The sequence below is a fragment of the Ips typographus genome, unplaced genomic scaffold (assembly GCF_016097725.1).
Source record: "Ips typographus isolate SLU unplaced genomic scaffold, UJ_Ityp_2.0 IpsContig76, whole genome shotgun sequence".
Lineage (NCBI taxonomy): Eukaryota > Metazoa > Arthropoda > Insecta > Coleoptera > Curculionidae > Ips > Ips typographus.
Genome location: NW_028098579.1, coordinates 142,532 through 157,859, shown reverse-complemented (window position 1 = coordinate 157,859; position 15,328 = coordinate 142,532). Strand labels below are relative to the sequence as shown.

The 15,328-nt window shown below is 33.8% G+C and overlaps 1 protein-coding gene and 1 long non-coding RNA gene across 10 annotated transcripts in view; both read right to left on the bottom strand.

The window, feature by feature from the left end:
- Positions 1–15,328, bottom strand: part of LOC145739886 (pre-mRNA-splicing factor ATP-dependent RNA helicase DHX16-like) — a 21,579-nt gene extending 6,251 nt beyond the window's left edge. For 5 of the 9 annotated variants that reach the window (XM_081995230.1, XM_081995231.1, XM_081995233.1 and 2 more), the window contains exons 1-2: positions 13,637–14,087; positions 2,065–2,381 (exon numbers count right to left, since the gene is read on the bottom strand). In XM_081995230.1, coding sequence (XP_081851356.1) covers positions 2,065–2,381; positions 13,637–13,983 — 664 coding nt within the window. In that variant the 5' untranslated portion in view covers positions 13,984–14,087. The other 4 variants (XM_081995227.1, XM_081995229.1, XM_081995225.1 and 1 more) reach the window with 4 other exon arrangements.
- Positions 8,863–13,628, bottom strand: LOC145739896 (uncharacterized). Its single transcript, XR_014181268.1, has 2 exons — positions 9,555–13,628; positions 8,863–9,462 (listed from the first exon to the last, which is right to left on the bottom strand). It is a non-coding gene; the product is annotated as an uncharacterized LOC145739896 (long non-coding RNA).

Sequence of the window (15,328 nt, the reverse complement as noted above, 5' to 3'; positions counted from 1 at the left end):
TTAATTATACCAAGTGGATAGTTTTTTTTTGTAACGTGACAGCTTTTTTATTTTCTGCCAATATGTCTTTCCGTTGTCATGCTCGATTTCCTGACAGGCCTCTGTTGGGTTGTAATCAGCAGCAGAGTAATAACTTGAAACGTTTTATTTTATGATAAAAGAAAAATTGAATTAGACAGCCCGAAAAATTACACAACTTCAACTTCAACAACACACACTTGTGCCTACAACACTAACTTGTACCATATTACAAAAAGGTAATTTTACCTTTTTACAAACTAGACATAATTTTAACTTGTCTTATTTAAGATTAGTTATAACAAATTCTAACAGCCTCCAGCCATTTGTCTTGTCTGTATTGGTCTATTAAGGTCTTTACGTTTCTGTTGAGTTCGTTTAGTTTTCTCTTTAATTCATTGTCTTGAGTTTGTATGTAAAGTCTGTACAGTTCTCTTTTGCGTTTGATCAGTCTTAGTATAAATTTTGGCAGGGTATGTTGGTAAAAGGTGTTTTTTTACTTGTGGAGAAAATGTTTCTATTGCCAATGTCAGTTGTTTCTGTAAGTCTTCTATAGATGGTGTTACTGTCGGTGATTCAATGTAGTCATGTATTTGTCGGTGCACTTTTTCTGTGTCTGTTTTCTTTAAGTCAAACTTTTTTGTGTGTTTTTTTGTATTAAGTATTCAAATCAATATTTTTGAGGTTTTGTGTGTGTAATAATTCAGTCGAAAGCAAAAGTGTGATTAGTGAAAAAATTCCAGCGATTATTCCCACCTGCAGTGACAGTGGGAAGAGAAAAGATGAAACTTCTAGTTCATCGGTGTATTTGAAAAATAGTTCTAACGAAGTGAACGACAAATCAATAATAATAAAAGGATGTTCTCATTTTACTGTTAATGTTTATAAATAATTATACAGGGTGATTCCAAAGTTGGTGCTTTCCTTTCACCTGCGAATAGGGCTTCAAAAAATAAACTTTTTTTTCCTTTGACGCTTTTTCGAAATATGAACAATAACGAAGATACAGGGTGTCAAAGTTTTACTGAAAAAATAAAAATTTAATGATCTTGGCCAAACCACTTGAAGTAATTAAACAACATTTTGTAGGTGTCAGTAGCTATGTGGAAAGCAAAATTTCTAAGAACCAATAATTTTCTTGCGTTTACCAGTGGCGCGCGTATAATTTTTTTAAAACGTTTTTGAAAAAAAATATTACCCTACTGGCTTTTTTTCAACATAAAATTTATAATTGAATTCCTTGTTCAATTCTAAAAATAAAACCCCTTTTATTATTTTTTGCTACGACGCACCGTTTCGCAGTAAAAAAAATAAAAACCGTCTTAATGCGTGCCTAAAATTAAATGCTGTTTTAATTTAAAGTGTCAAATTATTAAAACTTAGTTCAAAGGCGGCTGAAATCTTTTGTTTTTGTTTATGTCTGTTGATAAGGAATAACCTGTAGTTAGTTAAAATTAAATTTAAGTTATTTTTTATTTTGTTTTTTTTTCAGTAAAACATTGACACCCTGTATCTTCGTTATTGTTCATATTTCGAAAAAGCGTCAAAGGAAAAAAAACCTTATTTTTTGAAGCCCTATTCGCAGGTGAAAGGAAAGCACCAACTTTGGAATCACCCTGTATATACTTATGAATGTTTGACTCTAAAAATGTTATAGTGTTTGGTGTTTTTTCTTAATAAATGTTAAATTTTATGTTGTGTAAACGATGTCGTCATATTTATATTGTCCCTGCGCCAGGTAAGCGGCAGTAAAAAATTTGTACTGCCTAGGCAGTAAAAGTGGTTGTTTACAGCCTGTCGTTAGCCACTAAAACGACAGGTTTACTGACAATCGGCGAAAAAAAAAATTGTAAGTGAAAGCAAAACTCAGAGTCGATCTCCACAAATATTAATACACAATATTTGATTGATACACAATATTTGTGGAGATCGACTCTGAGTTTTGCTTTCACTTACACTCACTACTCCACTGTGTGCATATGGACTACTACTTTTCGATAAAAAAAAATTGTTTGATATAGTTTCTAAAATAAATCAAAATCTTACCTGGCATTTGAAGAGCTTGAATGAAATCAATCTGATCTTCAAGTAAAAGTTCATATTCATCTTTTTTGACGGCATCCTTAGCTCCGAATTTAAACACGGCAGATGCCATTTGGTCTTTTTCCCATTTTTTCTGTTCAGCTTGGGGCACTTTTTCCAATTCGTCTACCTCCACATAATCCGCGGTTGAGTATTTGCCCAAATCTCTTGGCATATGATACCTTTGAACTCTTTCCAACTCTCTTGCTTTCTCATGTTCCTGCGCTAATTGCAGCAATTCTTTTTTGTGCAATCTCTCTTTTTTCTCTCGTTCTGTTAAACTACAAAGAACAAACATATGGGTAATATGGTCAAATCGAAGAGAAATAAGAAGTGTGTATTGCCTAAAAATTACTTGGTTTTGATGGAAAATCTAATTAATAAAATATAGGAGACAAGTTGGTTCAATAATTATTATTATTATCTAAACTTTCGCCAGATGAACTGAAAGTGGTTGATTTTTCAGTTTCGTATCGTCATTCCAAGTACGGTTAGTTTAATTATGCCCGGTTTCTGAACATCAAGATCTACCGGTTCACTAGTTATCGGTCCCATATATTTATTTATTCAATAAGTTTAATTGGGTTTCCGACATTCCGACGTATATAATTGTGGAACTGATAAGAATCGGATAGATATTTTTGTGGTTAGTAAGATGAAAACGATTTGGCCGCTCAATAGCATGGACAACTTCCATGACTTCTTCATCAGAAGAAGAGGAAACACTGAAACATCCATTTGATAACGAATTAACAACACAGAAAACATTTGTCATATCTATTTAGGTTAGCCGTGCGTCACTATTTGTGGATCCCTTCCATAACTTATGAAAGTGAAAGGTTTGTTCAGAAACCCAAACTGGACAAATAAGACAATTTATCGAATCGATATTCTTATGTGAAAGATATCTGTTCGTTCAGAAACCGGGCATAAGTGTTAATTTTTGCGACGAGAAATCTGTAAGTAAATGACATTTAACTATTGCCACTTTTCCCACTTTACAATGTGGTTACCATCATCAATATTGATTATTCCATGGGCGACATATGGGATTTTTACATTTTTGAATTGGGCTATTTTTTTACGATGATGGTTCTATTTGGGAATTTAGTGAAAATAACAAAATGTAGCTATGTTTTAATAAAAAGTGCTTTGAAAATAACATCCTAATAAATCTCTGTTAAGTCATTTATGTTTCATCTATACGTTATGAATACATAATACCTTGGAAACGGTGTAGGTTATAGTGTTCATAACAACCTGAGGGCATTATAGGCGGGCGTTATCGTAACGCCCGCTTATAACGCACTAAAACCTTTCAGGTAAAATAAACAGTAAACAACATACCGGTAAAGGTATACCTTACTTTTCCAGAAACAGTAAATAATTGCTGAATTAGGTGAAACATAAAACATTGTGTAGACTAGAGGCGCTAGTAGGGAGAGTATAATGTCCATCAAGACGAAATATCCAGAGGGCCTATGGCCCGAGGGATAGGTTAGGAAAGGTTAGGTCAAAAAATGTAAATAAAGAAACTTCCAAATCTCAAATTTCATGCTCTACAAGATTGCATTGAAATGTTTTGTCTGAGGTCCTCCTCAAGAAGTTCCAGGCCAAAAAGTGACAGAATGGGTCATTTTCAAAACCTCGCCATTTCGAAACGAATTAACGAATTTTAATGCGGTTTAGACGTCATTGGACTTGATTAAGGACGGTAAATAGTAAAGGATTGCTTAATCCCATAAGTGCAATGTTGCCCGTATCGGCTCGGGCCGGTGACGATTTTTACGTCACCATCAAGTCGGAGATCGCGCGTTTGCGCATCGCGAGATGCGTATTGTGCGCCCGAGACTTTACTGTGACGTCAGGATCCGTTCGACGCCGGGAAACAAAATTGGCCGATCGAGCAATCCTTTACTGTTTACCGTCCTTGGGGCTTGATTCGTTGGCTTTTTGCTGCCGTGAAAATCTTTTACTTTAATGCACTAAAACTGCCTTCTACAGGGTGAGAAAGAAGAGCATGCAAAAAAGTGACATCTTTAGGTAGTCCCCAAATTGACCAATCATTTATTTAAGCGTCGTTTAGGTCAATATTTCGAGACGTTTTTGGTCGTTTCCCACTTAACGTCCTGTGACTCAAAAAATATCGATTTTCCAAAAAAATTGACAATAATAATAATAATGTTTCTTTATTTCAAATTACATATTTATAGTACATAAAATAAAATAGCGTCAATAAATCAATAGGTGGATCCTACTTTTACCTATCTTACTGTAATATCCGCAATGCCAACATAAACCAAAAGAAAGGGTTACTCATTACTTACTTAGATCAAATTTCTACCTTGTAGTTTGTTATAATATTCCTGTGTACAATATGCATGCAGCATTGCTTATTGCAGCATTGCTTATTGCCGAATTAAAGCAGTAGCTTTGATCTGTCATTTTAAGTCATGTGTAGGTACCATATTATGTGAGGTACCTAATTTTAAGACATCTCCCATGAACGATAGAACCCTACAGGATGTATATGTAGAGTCAGTTAAAGTGGGAGAACAACTTGTGCAAACAATTTCAAGTTTTACTCACTTTTGCTGTAGTTACCAAACATGGAGCTTGTCATGAAAAGTAAGTATATACATATAACAGATAATGCTAAACGTACAACGGCATTTGAATGATAGATATAAACCTGCTAACATGGCTTAATACAAGATTGAGCACTGTTATATGCATTTTCCGGATAAATCGATATTTCTTCGGATACATTATGTTAATTAAGAAACGCTCAAAAACGTACCGAGTATTACCCTAAATAAGAAGTTACTATGTCAGAAAAAAGAACTAAATATTTATTGGTAAAGTAACTGTAACTCAATACTTTTATTTTTTTGCACATGTTTTTCTCCCACCTTAATTGTCTCTAGACACTTTGTATGGTCTTATCGGTAATAGTGTTCCTTTCAATTTATGTAACAGTTAATATTGGATCTACACCGAACCAAAATGACACATAAAAAGGTGCTGCTATAACTTAATTCGAGCTTGAGCACTGTAATGTCCTCTTTTTGAAATAAATCAATATTTCTTGAGCCACAGGGCGTTAACTGGAAAACGCCCAAAAACGTCCTGATATATTTACTAAAACAACACCACTTTATGTTAAAACAAAATCAAAAAAAATATATTGGTCAATTGGGACCTACTTGAAAATTTCACTTTTTTGAATGCTTGAAGAGACAGTTATGATGCATTAAAGTTAAAATTTTTCACATCAGCAAAAAGCCAATAAATCAAGCCCAATGACAGTCCAAACCACATTCAAATCCGTTGATTCGTTTCGAAATGGCAAGGTTTTAAAAATGACGGTAGATACCTAAGTAACTTAAAGTAGATACCTAAGTAATACCACACTAAAAAACAAAATAAAAAGTCTTAGTCTGTATGGTGTAGCTATTGGTCTGCATTATTTTATTTGAAAAATTTTGATGATGGTATCTAAAAAGCAAAACGTCGAGTTGAAAACTAAAATTATTTTTTGTTCAAACGGACGTGAAGTACTCACTTCACGTACAGTTTAGCGGCTGTGAAATGCACTTTTACGGCCCTACGGCCGAAAAAAAAATACAGGGAAAAAGTAAATTAACAATCACTATGTCACCGTCTACGCTTATTATTGCTTGCTGGTTACGATTTCTCTATGTGACCACTGTGTGCACCAATTACAGCAGTACACCCATCCACATCAGTACAGCAATCTTCGTCTCCCAATTTCATTTTTGCGTAAATGAAAAAATGGGAAATATTTCGAACAAGAATCTGTTTATTATTTAACGTCACATAAACAATGCATAACCAGCAAACTTAACAATAAACGTTACCGTGATACCTAGTCCTCAAGATTGTTGTCCTCAGCCGTAAGACGGCCTCGGACGCCAAACTTTCTTTCGGCCGAAAAAATACCATTTCACCGGCCTAGGTATACAAATAACTATTCTTGAATAAAATAATCAATAATAAAGTGGCAAAAAATAAAAAAGAGATTTGACTATCGGTTTTTCTCAAATATCTCCAAATAAAACAAATTTTCCTGTTAACAAATTATTTAGCAATAAAATTATCAATTTTGCCTCCATTTAACTAAAGCTCTATCTACTATAGTTTCTGATATAGCAATGCTAATGCATCAAATTTGTAACACCCCGTAAAATCTAGGGCAAATCCATAAAAAAAATAAATGGAGCTCTACTTTTAATGCTTGTTCTAAGGTAAAAAACAGATATCTAACCGAGCGTAAGCCGCTATGGCATTATGGTGTATAAACTGTAGGAATTAGTGGGCATTACTTGGCAATTGGCAATAAGAATTAGTAGAAAATTGTGGGGATTGCCGGATAATTAGTGAGCATTGCTGGGTAATTAGTAGGCATTACTGGGCATTAAATTAGTAGGTATTTTAAAAATTATTAAAAGTACTGGGAATGTCTAAATTATAAAGGGTGTCTACCGGATACTACCGCGGTCGATATTTCGAAAACTACAAACTACAATTTTTTGAAAATTTCAGGGTTTAGTATCTGAGTACTTCAAATCTAAAATATTTTCACTTTCGAGGTACATCCGTACCTTCAACTTCGCTATTTTAAATGGTCCACACTGTACAGTGCGTTTTTTTTAACGCGCAACATAGGATTTTACGTGTTAAATTTTTAAGCCCATGTTAGACCATTTTATTTTGGAACTGCAAGTCTATAACTTGACGGGTGTGTCTTTAGTACCCTGAAGCTTAAGTAAGTCTACCAATTTGGTCTAAAAAGTGATTAAAAACTGGAAAAAAATCATTTTTTTTCGAAAAGATTTTATCGTTCCATACTCCCTGTATGCATTGTTGTTCCTTGTTGTTTTTATACTGGCAGGGCAGGTAGCAGGTAAAGTGACATATTTTGACTGCATCACGACCCGACATCTTTTGAAAAGGGCATTTTATGATTGTTTGGAATACTGTTTGGCTTCAAACGGAGGTCACTTTGAACAATTCACTTATAAAAATACTTCTTTTGTTCTTAACTTTCTTGATATAAAGTTAATGATCACCCTGTTTTACTTTCTACGCCAAATTTTACCTGCTACCTGCCGTGCCAGTATCAAAAACAACAAAGAACAACAATGCATACAGGGAGTATGAAACGACAAAACCTTTTCGAAAAAAGATGAGTTTTTGCAAGCTTTTTAACACTTTTTAGGCCGAATTGGTAAACTTACTTAAGCTTCAGGGTACGAAACAGCCACCCGTCAAGTTTTATACTTGTAGTTCCAAAATAACATGGTCTAACATGGGCTTAAAAATTTAACACGTGAAATCCTATGTTGCGCGTTAAAAAAAACGCACTGTATATTATCATATTTTTCGATTCTCTTAACGGTTTCAAGTGAGAAAGAAAAGAATCTAAAAATATAATAATATACAGGGTGGTCCATTTAAAATAGTGAAGTTGGTACCAACTTCGGGTACCTACATTGGTACCCCGAAAGTGAATATATTTTAGATGTGGAGGCTCCAACCTAAATATTAAACCCTAAAATTTTCAAACATTTATCTTTTGTAGTTTTCGAAATATTGTCGGTAGGATACCCAGTATTATAAAAAAAATTGTCACTAAATAATTGTTTCTAAACATCTACCATTCAAATTTAAACATAAATAAATTACCTAAAGTATTGAAGTAATAGATAGTATAGAATTATAAATTTTGTACTTTTCTTTTAAAAATGTTGACGCTGTCTAGCGGCAGAACTGTACCACTAACCAATCGACTTTAATACGTCAATAGAAAGCTCATTTTTCATTGGCTATCGATTGCCGTATAAAACTCTTCTAAAAATAACGCAATTAAGGAAGAAATTTGCCTGAAACACCTCCTCTATCCTAATGCGTTTTACGTTATGTTGGCCACTTAGTTCAAGCAAAAATCGACCCTAATGATTTTATTTCTATAGTTTTGCTACGGCCCTAGATTTTACAATCACTACGCTTGGTTTGTGTCAAATATGAATACCCTGTATCTCCATAACAAGACATCATTGGACCATGGTTTATATAGAAACACCCTGCATAATCCATATTTTAAGTAACTTGACAATACATAGTTTTAATTAAAAATAAAGAAATATGTGTGCAACAATTTAACGAAAAGTAGATATCAACTGCTGCTTATTTTAAATGGGACGCCCTGTATATTATTGCATTTTTTGATTCTACGTCAAATTCTAGACACATTTTCTGTATTAATGTCATATACCTAACTGCATGTGTTTCCAAGATATTTACCAATTTATGTGAAATTTATCATACACTCATACAGGGATACATTTTTTGGCTTTTGTCTTTTGTTGTGTTAAACAAGGTTTGTTCTAAGAATGGAGACAGAAAAATTTCAAAATGTATAATACACGGTACACATAAAATTGGCTAAAAAAATCAGTTCTAAAAACGGATGCAAAGTCTAGTTTTTCAAATAGAACACTCCTTATTCTTATAAAATAACTTCTGATTCTCAGTTAAAACCGATGAACTGGAACTACAAATTCAAGGTAGGAATGTTGATGCTATCCTGCTATGTGAACACTGGCTAACTGAATCTGCAATGGACAGCTGCAAATTACCACAGTATAACTTATCTGGATACTTCTGCCGATCACAATCAGGAGGAGGTGGGACCCTAATCTATACAAAAAGTAACTATGTCACAAAAAAAATCATGCATTTGAACAACTTGTCTATTGATAAACATTGTGAAATCACAGGCGTTGAGGTTATAAATGTAAATATTGTCATTGTATGCATTTATAGATCGCCGAGTGGCCAACTAGATCTTTTCTTCCAAACTCTTGACAAAATTCTTGAACTCCTCAATCAGAAAAATAAAAAGATATTCATTTATGGGGATTTCAACATAGATTTGCTCTTAACAGATCAGGCCACACTGGAATTCTCACAATTATTGAACTCTTATGGCCTTAAATACTTAGTGAATAAACCAACAAGAATCTCAAAAATATCAAAAAGTAGTTGTCTGGATAACTGTATCACTAATGCTTCAATAGAGGCTAACTGGTCTCTATGGGACACATACATGTCTGATCACATGGCTATCACTAACACTTACAGATATAAAAAAAAGACATTACTAATAACCGCACATCCGTAAAAGTCTTCAGACCCTTTTGCACAGAAAATGTAGCATTATGTGTTACCACCCTAAAAAACACTGACTGGGCATCACTCCTAGATCAACCTGATATAGATTCTACTTTCAATGTATTCCTGGACATTTTCCTTAGAATATTTGAGAGCAGCTTTCCTCTAAAATCAAAGACATATCATTGTAGCAACAGGAATAAGAACTGGTTCAACAATGAACTTAAAGCACACAGAGACTCCCTAAACTTACTCACCACTTTTGACAAACAAAATCCAAATGTCAACCTGACACAAGTGATAAAACAACAAAAACACCTATACAGGTCCAAAATAAATCAAGCAAAAATTAAATTTTTCACTAGCAAAATTGAAAACAACACCAATAAACCAAAAGTAATCTGGAACATAATCAATGACTCCAAAATCAAAGACAATACCAACATACAAACCACACTCTCCCCAAATGAACTTAACACGTTTTTTGCCAATATATCGGACACTATTTCAACCAATCTTCAGAGGTCTGGGGCTGATCCCACACACATCACCTCAAAAATCATACACAACAATCATACCCTATTCTTAGCACCTGAGTCTCCTACAAGTGTTATGACAATCGTGAAGAGCTTAAGCGACAGCACAGCTAAAGATTTATTTGGCCTCAGTAACAAAATTCTAAAACAGCTCTCTGAAGGTCTCGCGCTGCCCCTCTCCATTATCATAAACAAATGTTACATCTCTGGCAGTTTCCCCAGTAAACTAAAAACTAGTAGAGTAATCCCCATCTTCAAAAAAGGTGATGAAAACGACCCAAGTAACCACAGACCTATTTCCTTAGTCCCGGTTCTATCTAAGCCCATCGAAATCAGCCTAAACAATCGCCTGACCGCTTTCCTGGAGAGAAGTAGTCTCCTCTCGGCGCGTCAGTTTGGCTTTCGGAAAAAAAGATCCACTGCGGACGCGTTGAGGGCTCTGGTGGGCCACATAGTTGAGCGGTTCGAGGGGGGGGATTCTGTGTTGGCGGTTCAATATGCAGATGACACAACCCTTCTTGATCATCATTGTAACACTGCTCAGCTCCACGTGGAAGCTGCCGCCACTCTTAAGAAACTAAACACCTATTTTGCAGACATCATGCATCTATGCCTCAACCTCGAAAAAACAGAAACTGCCATATTCTCCTTGAAAGAAAAAGATCAAGGTAAATCTTTCAAATTTTTAGGAGTAATCCTTGACAGCAGGTTGACCTGGAAACACCACACCACCCAATTGACCAAAAGCCTCTCTTCGACCCTATTTCTCCTCCGCAGAATCTCACAAACCACTCCAATAGAAGTCTCCCGCACAGCATACATGGGTCTTTTCCAGTCCAAACTATCATATGGCCTATTATTCTGGGGAAATTCGACAGACTGGCAAAAGGTGTTTCTATTACAAAAAAAAGCCATAAGAATTATGGGCAAACTAGGGTCCTTGGACAGCTGCAGAGCTTCTTTTCAAGATCTCCGAATCCTAACCTTACCAGGCCTATACATATACCAATGTTTGGCATATGTGAAATCCACAATATCAGAATTTGCAACAGTAAGCAGCAGACATCATAGAACACAAAGACACAGACTTACCTTAACCGACAAGAGCTATATCAACAACAGCATTAAACTGTACAACTTCCTCCCCAATGAATTAAAAACTTTGCCCTATGCTACATTTAAAACAAAAATAAAACAATTACTTTTAGATCTGTGTCCTTACTCCCTAGATGAATTTTATGTTAGCAATAGTTACACCATATAGGTGAGTTGGTTATAGTTATGCTGTATATTGTGTAATTGTAAAGTATATGTACCTTGACAATGCTGAACACTGGGTGTGTATTTGAGCAAATAAAGAATTTATTATTATTATTAAAAAGTTTGCTAAGTTTGTATTTTGCCACTAATTTAAAAAAATCTTTCTTTAAATTGATTCAATGAACCACCCTGTCAACCCCACAACTCAAAATTACTGTTATTGAAAGTTAAAGTAGCAGCTATCAAATTCAGTTATTACTGTCTTTATTGTCAAATAACTCGTTTATTTGCAACACTTTGTAATTAATTTTATATGTCAATGAATAGAAAATAATGTGTTGATAGCTTGCTTTGATTGGTTGTTGGTTGAGAGATTTTTTTTAATCGGGCTAGTACGGCCCTAGACTTGACAATCACTGAGCTAGGTTTGTGCCAAATATCAGGGCCGTACCTGCCCGTTTGAAAATAAATCTCTCAAAGAAATTTGTGGTAACAGTCAAGGAAAACATTTAGTTAGCTTTGGAGCCCTCTGACAACCAAACAAAGGAAACTATCAACACATTATTTTCTATCCATTGACATATAAGTGTTGCAAATTAACACCATTTTTCCTTGGGAGGTTTTTCCATAAAATGCAAATCAGTTCTGATTTTCCTATTCAATTTAACACAGAAAAGATATCTAGTAACTTTTTGATAGGTCATCTCGTTTTCAAATAAAAAATAAAAAATCCTGCAAAAGTGCCTTTACAATTAATACTAAATCTTCGACTTTCATCTCTATTCAATTTTCAAAATTTGATTTACCTATTCAATTTTTTATTGAAAAAATAGCAAGATACTGCTTGTTCCTATTGAATGAAGAATATAATTTTTGAAAAAACTAAATTAATAAAAATTTTAATATTGAATAATAAACAGTCAACGATTTCGTATTGATTGTATGGGTACATTTTCATGGTTTTTAATTTTTTATTGAAAAACAGGAAGATGTACCGAAAAGTTACTAGATAGCTTTTCTGTTCTAATTTAATGGGAGATTCAAAACTGATTTGCGTTTTATCGAAAAACAGTGGCGTACATATTTTTTTGCAAAATTATTCAGTGATTGTCAAATCTAGGGCGGTATTCGCACGATTAAAACAAATCTCTCAAAGAAATTTGTGGTAACAGTCAACGAAAACATTTAGTTAGCTTTGGAGCCCTCTGGCAACCAAACAAAGCAAGCTATCAACACATTATTTTCTAACCAATGACATAACATAAAATTCTTTACAAAGTGTTGCAAATTAACGAGTTATTTGACAATAAAGACAGTAATGACTAAATTTGATAGCTACTACTTTAACTTTCAATAACAGTAATTTTGAGTTGTGGGGTTGACAGGGTGGTTCAATGTATCAGTTTAAAGAAAGAATTTTTTAAATTAGTGGCGAAATACAAACTTACCAAACTTTTTAACTGAAAATCAGAAGTTATATAAGAATAAGGAGTGTTCAATTTGAAAAACTAGACTTTGCATCCATTTTTAGAACAGATTTTTTGAGCCCATTTTATGTGTACCCTGTATTATAAATTTTGACATTTTTCTGTCCCCATTCTTAGAACAAACCTTGTTTAACACAACAAAAGACAAAAGGCAAAAAAATGTATCCCGATATGTGTAAATCGAAATCGTTTGGACACAGAATACAGGGTGTTACAAATTCGAAGCATTAGCATTGCTATCTAAGAAACTATAATTGATAGAGCGTTAGTTAAATGGAGGCAAAGTTGCGCATTTGAATGCTAAATAATGTAGTAAAAAAAATTCAAATTTTTTTTATTACATCCTGAGATATAATAACAGGATAATATGAACCTGAACTTTTTATTTTGTTTTTTAGTAGCTACAGACATTCCAAAACTAATGATGTGTCACACTTGTCAAAAAAATATACCTAATGTTTTTAGGTGCTTGGATACTTTTTTTTAAATAAATTAAGCAATTGAAATTGATATGTTGTAATAATGAGTAGATAATTTAGTTGGATATAATTGAATAATTAGGTTCATTGCTCCTTCAAAAAAAAGACAGTTTCTTATGGTACTTGTTTTTGATTAATTATTTATTTTTCAGATACTCACATGTTTGACATCAAGATTGAGTTTTGATAGAGTTTTTTTTTACTTTTAATCAAACCCTAACACTGTCATAAAATAACCCCCCCTAATCAAACCCTGATGCATTTATCCTAAAACACCCTGTATAATCTATGGCAAATCCATTAAAAAAATGGTGTTAGGACTCTTTACTGTAACCTTGTAAGGATTGTTCTAAGGTAGAATAGTGGATAAAAAAGATACCTAACAGTATAAACAATAGTTATTTATGCAACAAGTGCAAAAAGTACATTTTTTGCAAGTGAAAGTTGTTATACAAGACCATAGATGGAGTTTAACAACACATAAGTGCAAAAAAGGACTTTTTGCACTAAAAATTATTAAAAAAAGAGAACCTACTTTTTTGCAGAATTTTATAAAAATAAATAAATAGATACTCACACTTCTTCTTCAAATAAATATTGATCATCTTGAATATCAGCTTCTAATTCAACCAGTTTGTCCTCTTTGCATTTTTCCAAATACTTTCTTCTTGACTCAACCCTAAGTTTTGGAATAACTTTGTCACGTTCTGCATGTTCCAATTGAAGTCTTTTTGCCGCCTCTTCATACGCTTTTTTCTCAGAGGCATGCACAATATTTCTCGTTTTAGCTTCATCCTTCTTCTTCAATCTCTCAGCAAATTCATCTCGTTCCTGCAGATCCTTTCTTCGAGCTTCCTCTTCACTATCCATGCTCGAGTCAGAATCAGACTCATATCTTCGGCGAGACTTCTTAGGTTTGCTCATTTTCGGTCAAACTTGAATTAATTGAATCCTAAAAACTTATTAACAATGACCAGGACCACTAGTAATAAAACCAGCACACTAGAGAATGCAGTTTTGCATCTATTTATTTTGTTACCTATTATTGAAACTATACAGGCTTTTTTTACAATTACAATCAGTCAATGTACGAATCTCACATCATCTTATACAAGAAGAAAGTTTACAATTTGAAATGCTAAGGTGCTGTTAACACCAAAACAAATTAAAATGAACATTTGTTTTTGTTAGGTTATGTATGTTGATGTGTTTTCTACTCCGCTTCTTTCTTTAAACAGTGGAACACTCAAATCACCGTCCTCTGTACAAGAAAGCTTAGAATGTCACTTTTATTTAATGGCGGCGTTAGCGGTTTTCGTTTTGTACACAAAATTATGCAGATGCAGTAGAAAAATATGTTTTTTTAATTTTCTTCGTGTAGTTGATTAGAAGTTGTGAGTGAAAAATCAAAGAACGCTTCATTCCTGATCCCTGGCTTTTTATACCCAATAAAGTCCAGCCAAAGCAGCCAAAGATTTGTTGATTTCATGTTGGAAGTCAATTTTGACCAATGACAATGTAAGCTTTTTTGAGGTTATGTATTAGCCTTTCCGGCATTTGTTATTGTTGGTTGTGTTTGTTCATTAAGGAAAATAGAAAAGGCGTAAAATACTCAGCAAAGGTTCTTTAAATGTCAGTTCTGTCAGTAGTGTCATCGATCACAAAATCCCGTTTTTTAAGTCAACAAGAAAAATGTTGCCAACCAGCTTAACAGTTCCAACACAATACGCATATTTTTAAAGTCAACATTAAGTTGTGATGAATGACGTCAGAGAATGGTTTTGTTGAAGTAGTGTTGAGATTGTGTTGGAACTGTTGAGCTGGTTGGCAACATTTTTCTTGTTGACTTAAAAAACGGGATTTACATTTCAAGAACCTTTGCTGAGTATTTTATGCCTTTTCTATTTTCCTTAATCAACAAACACAACCAACAATAACAAATGCCGGAAAGGCTAATACATAACGTCAAAAAAGCTTACATTGCCATTGGTGAAAATTGACTTCCAACATGAAATCAACAAATCAATCAGCTCTGAGGCTTGGTGGAAAGTTGAGGCTATGTTGTATTCATCACAGATTTATGTTGACTTAAAAGACAGTGACAGTTGGATCCACCATTAATTCATCAGCACTTTAAGAACACTTTTTATAAAATTGTGGTGCTTGTGTTGGCAACAATACCTAAACTGTTGACTTTAAAAATACGCGTAATCTCAACACTACTTCAACAAAACCATTCTCTGACGTCATTCATCACAACTTAATGTTG